This window comes from Bombina bombina, chromosome 6 (genome assembly GCF_027579735.1).
Source record: "Bombina bombina isolate aBomBom1 chromosome 6, aBomBom1.pri, whole genome shotgun sequence".
NCBI lineage: Eukaryota > Metazoa > Chordata > Amphibia > Anura > Bombinatoridae > Bombina > Bombina bombina.
In genome coordinates this window covers 216684323-216693519 of record NC_069504.1, presented here as the reverse complement: position 1 = coordinate 216693519, position 9197 = coordinate 216684323, and the positions used below count along the sequence as shown (strand labels likewise).

General features: G+C 37.1%; 1 protein-coding gene across 1 annotated transcript in view; it reads right to left on the bottom strand.

Moving 5' to 3' along the window:
• Positions 1-1548: 1548 nt before the first annotated feature.
• TMEM117 (transmembrane protein 117) overlaps positions 1549-9197 on the bottom strand; it is a 1400775-nt gene continuing 1393126 nt past the window's right edge. The window contains exon 8 of the mRNA XM_053719203.1: positions 1549-2177. Coding sequence (XP_053575178.1) covers positions 1549-2177 — 629 coding nt within the window. The remainder of the gene's footprint in view (positions 2178-9197) is intronic.

The window sequence follows — 9197 nt, the reverse complement described above, 5'->3', positions numbered from 1 at the left end:
TACTTTTTCAGGAAATGTTGTAGAATTCAGCCAAGATGATGACAAATAGAAAGATGCTAATAATGTCACAAACCCAAATATACCTGTTTTACTTTAGACTGACTATTTAAATGGAGACTGTACTCAAGAATGTTCTTACATCCTAAGGAAAAAGCAGCACATGAAGTCATTTCTGTTGCCTGAACCTTCTTACATCTAATCTAACATTCTATTATGAATTGCACACTTGCTACTAATGACCATTAGCAGGAAGTACATATCAACCAATGAGAATTCAGAGGAAGGACTTATCGCATTACCAGGAATTTTTACAGTCCAGTGTCCCTTTAAGCTAATAGTAAAAGTTTAGTTGTTTGCTTGTTTTTTTAAGTAATGTTTTCATCTTACAAAATGTTGTGTGAATATAGGGGGGGGCGGGGATCACAATCTTTTAGAAAAGTCTAATGATTTTACTACAAAATTTACCAATAAAGTCGATAAATTATAAGTTTTTCTAAAGGATTGTAATCACCCCCATGATGTCATAAGGCAGTTTAGTACTATGAACATCTAACATGTACAGTGTCTAATAATAAAATAAAGGAAGTAGCGATTTTCTCATCATACCACATTGTGTAAACTACTCTGAAAACAAATCATTTTATTTATTTTTACAAGGTAAAATGTAATATCTATTTCAGCCATTCAAATATTCAAACTGTTCACAAAGCCATTGTTTTTCTAACTGCGAAAACCCCTAAAACGATTAATTTAACTAGGGATCTGTATTTGTCTAATTCGTCAACAAAGGCTGAATTTGGTTGCCGCCAGCAGCTTTCAGCAATTTTCAGAGCCAGATTTTTTTCTGGTAAAAGTGCACATCCAGACCATAGAGTATTGCACTTTCATAAGTAGAAATATGGTTCCGAAAGTAGTATAATTCTGCTGGCGGCCACCATATTAAGCAAATTAGACTAATGCACATCCCTAAATTTAACCATTAAAATAAACAAAAACATGAAAATGGAGAACATGTGCTATAAAAATTATGCACACATCTAAGTGTGAAATATATATTAACTAGTATCGTAAGTGAATATTAACTGTACTCTGTTCTTTATATCTCAAAGTTTTTTTTTCATATCCATCCTAGATATAAGCAGCCTACAGTAGCAAAACAAAAACACAGAACAAAAAAAAAAAAAAATGAATACAGTACAAAACGTGAAATTAAAAAAATAATTTGAAAATGTCTCTTAGAAAAGGTACTTTGTAATAAAGGCACACCAAGAATAAAACACACAATAGAATTACTATAATATTGTGTATGCAAATAGATGTACTATAGATTTGTGCAATAGTAAGAGATGCACCTATGTTCTAAGAAATGATAAATATAGGCACATATAGCACAATACCAAAGTGTTCCAATGACACATTTGTGAGCACCAGTTGTGGGTTATAGATTGACATTGTAAACATTAAATAAGTTTAATTTACAAAAAGTATAACTAACTTTAAGAAACCACAAATAATTTTTACATTATTGACAAAACTGTTGTCACACGGTTAACTAACAGAATCATTCATGGGAATAATGTCTTCAGTTGGCTCTACTTGTGACACGGAGCTTACATTCTCTGCAGGAGTAGGGTAGCAGTTTATTTCACTTGGCTTTGCCCTCACCGATACCAATGTGGGATCATGCAAGTATAAAGGTTCTTCCACGACAGCTTGCAAGTTCTCAATGGTCATACCCATTTCTTTGCTGTGCTCAGAAGGAGATTTTCTATTGATTCGTTTATATGATTTATCTTTCTTCTCCGTTCTTTGTTCACTTTTAAGGAATCGGCCAAAGAATGAAATGAAATATCCAAATAGAACAAAAGCCAGAAGACTTGGAATAAAAGCCAAGCATTTCACATTGAGACTTGCTCCAATGAATCTACTGTGTAGGAACATATCTCCCTCTACGTAAGTCCTGTTGGTATATGGGTCTGTATTATTTGATCTCCACTCCCATGTTAACGTTGTTTTATTAAGATATTTTAAACTTTCTGTGTCTTCAACAGTATATATCTGCTGTCCTGGACCTAAATATTGTCCATAGGCTGAGGGCTGGTAAAATATTTGGTTCTTCCACATGTTAAGATCAAGCATTAAGACAAGGAAGATGATTCCGTAGTTAAACCATTTACCTGTCACAAAAATAAAAATAAATATATAAATTCATTTTAAAATCCAAAAGATAACGTTGTATATGTAGTTATTATAATAAAAGAACAAAGCAAGATGAATTTTGCATTGATGCTGGGCTTCCTTTAAGAAAAGCATAATAAAAATGAGAATTAAAGGTCGTCTAAAAACATGAAATGTGAAGAACTAGTTCAACTCTGCCTGTTTATAACTTCAACTCAACGTGAACATTTAACATTGTTTTAGTTAAAGGGACAATCTACTTGAAATGTTTTGTTGTTTGAGATAGATAATCCCTTTATTGCCCATTCTCCAGGTTTGCATAACCAACACCGTTATATTAATATACTTTTTACCTCTGTGATTACCTTATATTTAAACCTCTGCAGACTACGCTCTTATCTCAGTGCTATTTACAAACTAGCATTTTAGCAAATGTCGGTTGTGCAAAGCTGGGAAATGGGTAGTAAAGTAGACTGTCCTTTTAACTGATTGCCTCAAATAGTTTCAAGTTTTTGTTAAATCTTTTTTTAACCTATTAACCACTAATAATTCTACAATATAGCTTTACAACATGCTAAAACAAACAATCAAAAGAAATAAAACTAAAATGAATCCATAAAATGAATAATTAAGCATAGAATTTTTTTTAATTCACATGTATTATTTGTTTTCTCTTAAAGTATATCATGATTCTTCTGCTTCCCAAAACTGGCTGGAATGCATGCTGTATACCTAGAGCCGACTCAAGGGATTGCACTGATAACACATGGCCTGGGTCCAAGAATAAAATGAAGCCATCCAACTCTCTTTCCACTACAATCTAAACCAAGCCATAGCACTACATACCGGCATCATGTTTTTAAGGCAAAGTGAAAGGTATTGAGATTGTGTAAAAAATAGGCAGAAAACATAGAACCCCCCAAAAATATGCATATGAAAATAGAGGCCATTGTAAGATACTATATACTGACTGTATTGGCTGCAGGATTTAAATGTTAAAGGGACACTGAACCCAAAATTTTTCTTTCGTGATTCAGATAGAGCATGCAATTTTAAGCAACTTTCTAATTTACTCCTATTATCAATGTTTCTTCCTTCTCTTGCTATCTCTATATAAAAAAGAAGGCATCTATGCTTTTTTCTTGATTCAGTACTCTGGACAGCAGTTTTTGATTGGTGGATGAATTTATCCACCAATCAGCAAGGACAACCTAGGTTGTTCACCAAAAATGGGCCGGCATCTAAACTTATATTCTTGCATTTCAAATAAAGATACCAAGAGAATAAAGAACATTTGATAATAGGAGTAAATTAGAAAATTGCTTAAAATTTCATGCTCTATCTGAATCACAAAAGAAAAAAATTGGGTTCAGTGTCCCTTTAAAGTGTGTCCCCTTCTCCCTGCTAACTTCACTCTCCCCAGGAAAGTTTCCCTCGCCAGTGAGCGAGTGCCAGCGTGGTCTTTTACATCTGGCCCGGTGAAGATTTGATCATCGAGAACTGGATGTGAATAAAAGACTCATGCATTACAATATAATGTTCAAAAAAAAAAACAAAGGTTTTGCATAATTTCTCTCTATGCCAACAAGTTTTTGATCATCGTGCCCCTGTTTATAAATCCAGTGATAACTTTGACAAGAAATAGTTTTGCAAATAAGAGTATAATGCAAAAATGCTTTTATTTAAATTTGAAATGCACTAATGAATATTCTAAATTTACATTCTGAACTGATGCTCACATTTTCTCAAGGTGGTTTCACAAAAGTTATTCTTCAGGTATTTTTTTTTTTTTAAAGATTAGTGTATATATTTCTCTTTCCAGTTTTGCTTTTTTTTTTAAACATTTGCAACTCATAGAATGCGGTAACATTTCTGTCATCTCTGTATCGATCTGTTGTTTTCACTTTATATAAATCTCTAAAGGAGACAAGTGTTTGCTGCATGTCTTTTTGCTGCTTGTGAGTGTTCTGTCAGGGTTTATTTATGTTTCATTTTTTTGCTTTATACTTATTAAGGACCAGTCCTACAATCATGTTGCTGTTACAGTAAAGAGGAACTATCAAATAATCTTATTAACGCTAATAATAAACAAAAACAAATCCAAAGAAAAACAAAAATAAAATGAGAGAAAACTAAAATGTATTTGTAGAAAAAAAAGCAGATTTATATTACCACAAAGGGAAAAATAAAACATTTACCCTACTTTGTATGCAGTTATTTTTCAGACATAAAATAATTTAAACATTCCACACTGAGCATATTTTTATGATTTGCAGAGTATATTTTAACAAAAATCATGTTTCCCCCCTTTTTTTTTTTTTACTGGTTATTTTCCAACAGCTAAACTGCCCACTAAAAAAAACAACAACTTTATAAACAACACAGAGCTCTTCTGAAATAATGCATTCTGTTTGTTTTGTCCGAGTTTGCCATTACTTTATATAGGTCTCCTTAATGTCAAAAACAAATGCAGAAGTATTGCTAAGTGATGGTTTAGATGATCATTAGGTATTGAGAACAGTTGTTGTGTGGTGTATTTATTTGTGCAATATGTAAATTAATTTTGACAGATTAGACTATTTGTCTAAAAGGCATCTCTTATTTAATGATGCAGTGCAGAAAATGGTTTCGGCTACATAAAGGGAACAGCTGGAATATGTAGTTGTTATAAACAGCAAGAAATATCTTAATTGGAAATAGAAAAAAATACAGCATAATGAACAAATTCGAGAATAGTTATTACCTGGAATAATGCATTTTTCATGGCATATTACAGACTTGTATATAAAAAGATTCTCTCAGTGCTACAAATCATCACACCAAGTAAAAGGACATTCAAGTCAGATAATACATTTCTATATAACAACAGAGAAGATTATTGTTTGGTTAAATGCATGGATATATTTTATTGTATTTTTGTTAAAGCTTCAAACTGTAGCCACACATACAGAACACGATTGGCTGCTGAGCCCAACGGATTCAGCAAGGTGTGGTGGTGCATGTTATAACTTATATTTACGATTGCATTATAATAATAATACTGTATTGAGGGATTTTATCAGAAAATAAACTCTTCTTTCACTGTAGAGCTATTTGTTTGCTTCTTTCCGTTAAAAGTGATATTTAAATGCAATAATTTCACAAAACCCTGCACACAAAACAAAAAACACTAAAGTAAAGTCCTGGTTGGGAAGTCTTGCAGCTCCCAAGCAGAACAATGCCTGTGATTGGCAGAGTGAAGCAAATTGCTGCTCCTGATTGGCTTGAGGATCCTGAGCAGGACTTTATCTATTTAAATTCATCCTTGGATTGATTAAAGGGACATAAACATGCAAAAAAAATTTTTATGTATTAGGTTAGGGGGTTTAGTTATTAGTTTATGACTGTGCGTTGTGGGGGGATGGCAGTTTAGGGGTTAATGATTTATTTAGATAATGATGTGGGGGACGGCGGTTTAGGGGTTAATGAATTATTTAAATAGTTTGCAATGTGGGGGGATGGCAGCTTTGGGGTTAATAGTTTTATTTAGTGTTTGCGATGTGGGGGGGTGGTTTAGGGGTTAATCATGTAGTTTATGGGTTTAAGTGTACTTTGTAATGTATTTTTTTGTGTTTTGTGAAACATTTATTTTTGCAAAACACTTTACGAGAGCTCTTAGATCACGGTATGGATTTACGTGGAAATGACTATTGCAGTAGCGCAATGGCGATTTCCCCCGACTTGTAATTTCAGCAGAAGAAAAATGAATCACGAAAACACAGTTGCACTAACGCAAAGTCCGTCACGCATCACTTGTAATCTTGCTCTTACTTTGCTACGAGTAATACAAATTAGTGATTCCTGGATGTCTAGTGCAGCGGTCGCCAACCGGTGGTTCATGGACCACTGGTAGAAAGGCAAGAAGATTTTAGTGGTCCGTGGACACAAACAAGCAGAAAAACATAATTTATGCTTACCTGATAAATTTATTTCTCTTGTAGTGTATTCAGTCCACGGGTCATCCATTACTTATGGGATATATTCCCTTCCCAACAGGAAGTTGCAAGAGGATCACCCAAGCAGAGCTGCTATATAGCTCCTCCCCTCACATGTCATATCCAGTCATTCGACCGAGACAAGAAAGGAGAAACCATAGGGTGCAGTGGTGACTGGAGTTTTAATTAAAATTTAGATCTGCCTCAAAAAAAGACAGGGCGGGCCGTGGACTGAATACACTACAAGAGAAATAAATTTATCAGGTAAGCATAAATTATGTTTTCTCTTGTTAAGTGTATTCAGTCCACGGGTCATCCATTACTTATGGGATACCAATACCAAAGCTAAAGTACACGGATGATGGGAGGGACAAGGCAGGAACTTTAAACGGAAGGAACCACTGCCTGTAGAACCTTTCTCCCAAAAACAGCCTCCGAAGAAGCAAAAGTGTAAAATTTGTAAAATTTTGAAAAGGTATGAAGTGAAGACCAAGTTGCAGCCTTGCAAATCTGTTCAACAGAGGCCTCATTCTTAAAGGCCCAGGTGGAAGACACAGCTCTAGTGGAATGAGCTGTAATTCTTTCAGGAGGCTGCTGTCCAGCAGTCTCATAGGCTAAACGTATTATGCTATGAAGCCAAAAGGAGAGGTAGCCGAAGCTTTTTGACCTCTCCTCTGACCAGAATAAATGACAAACAGGGAAGAAGTTTGACGAAAATCTTTAGTTGCCTGTAAATAGAACTTCAGGGCACGGACTACGTCCAGATTATGCAAAAGTCGTTCCTTCTTTGAAGAAGGGTTAGGACATAATGATGGAACAACAATCTCTTGATTGATATTCCTGTTAGAAACTACCTTAGGTAAGAACCCAGGTTTAGTACGCAGAACTACCTTGTCTGAATGGAAAATCAGATAAGGAGAATCACAATGTAAGGCAGATAACTCAGACTCTTCGAGCCGAGGAAATAGCCATCAAAAACAGAACTTTCCAAGATAACAGCTTAATATCAATGGAATGAAGGGGTTCAAATGGAACACCTTGAAGAACTTTAAGAACTAAGTTTAAGCTCCACGGCGGAGCAACAGTCTTAAACACAGGCTTAATCCTAGCCAAAGCCTGACAAAAAGCCTGAACGTCTGGAACTTCTGCCAGACGTTTGTGTAAAAGAATAGACAGAGCAGAAATCTGTCCCTTTAACGAACTAGCAGATAAGCCCTTTTCTAAACCCTCTTGTAGAAAAGACAATATCCTAGGAATCCTAACCTTACTCCATGAGTAACTCTTGGATTCGCACCAATATAAATATTTACGCCATATTTTATGGTAAATTTTTCTGGTAACAGGTTTCCGAGCCTGTATTAAGGTATCAATAACCGACTCCGAGAAGCCACGCTTTGATAGGATTGGGCGTTCAATCTCCATGCAGTCAGCCTCAGAGAAATTAGATTTGGATGATTGAAAGGACCCTGAATTAGAAGGTCCTGTCTCAGAGGCAGAGACCATGGTGGACAGGACGACATGTCCACTAGGTCTGCATACCAGGTCCTGCATGGCCACGCAGGTGCTATCAGAATCACCAATGCTCTCTCTTGTTTGATATTGGCAATCAGTCGAGGTAGCAGTGGAAATGGTGGAAACACATAAGCCATGTTGAAAACCCAAGAGGCTGCTAGAGCATCTATCAGTGCCGCTCACCGGGTCCCTGGACCTGGATCCGTAACAAGGAAGCTTGGCGTTCTGGCGAGACGCCATGAGATCCAGTTCCGGTTTGCCCCAACGATGAATCAGTTGAACGAAGACCTCCGGATGAAGTTCCCACTCCCCCGGATGAAAAGTCTGGCGACTTAGAAAGTCCGCCTCCCAGTTCTCCACGCCTGGGATGTAGATCGCTGACAGGTGGCAAGAGTGAGACTCTGCCCAGCAAATTATCTTTGAGACTTCTAACATCGCTAGGGAACTTCTGGTTCCCCCTTGATGGTTGATGTAAGCCACAGTCGTGATGTTGTCCGACTGAAATCTGATGAACCTCAGTGTTGCTAACTGAGGCCAAGCTAGAAGAGCATTGAATATTGCTCTTAACTCAAGAATATTTATTGTGAGGAGTTTCTCCTCCTGAGTCCACGATCCCTGAGCCTTCAGGGAGTTCCAGACTGCGCCCCAACCTAGAAGGCTGGCATCTGTTGTTACAATCGTCCAATCTGGCCTGCGAAAGGTCATCCCTTTGAACAGATGGACCCGAGAAAGCCACCAGAGAAGAGAATCTCTGGTCTCTTGATCCAGATTTAGTAGAGGGGACAAATCTGAGTAATCCCCATTCCACTGACTTAGCATGCATAATTGCAGCGGTCTGAGATGCAGGCGCGCAAATGGTACTATGTCCATTGCCGCTACCATTAAGCCGATTACTTCCATGCACTGAGCTACTGACGGGTGTGGAATGGAATGAAGGACACAGCAAGCATTTAGAAGCTTTGATAACCTGGACTCCGTCAGGTAAATTTTCATCTCTACAGAATCTATAAGAGTCCCTAGGAAGGGAACCCTTGTGATTGGTAATAGAGAACTCTTTTCCACGTTCACCTTCCACCCATGCGACCTCAGAAATGCCAGAACTATCTCTGTATGAGACTTGGCAATTTGAAAACTTGACGCTTGTATCAGAATGTCGTCTAGGTACGGAGCCACCGCTATGCCTCGCGGTCTTAGCACCGCCAGAAGTGAGCCCAGAACCTTTGTAAAAATTCTCGGGGCCGTAGCTAACCCGAAGGGAAGAGCTACAAACTGGTAATGCCTGTCTAGAAAGGCAAATCTTAGGTACCGATAATGATCTTTGTGAATCGGTATGTGAAGGTAGGCATCCTTTAAGTCCACTGTGGTCATATACTGACCCTCTTGGATCATGGGTAGGATGGTTCGAATAGTTTCCATTTTGAATGATGGAACTCTTAGGAATTTGTTTAAGATTTTTAGGTCCAAGATTGGTCTGAAGGTTCCCTCTTTCTTGGGAACCACAAACAGATTTGAGTAAAATCCTTGCCCTTGTTC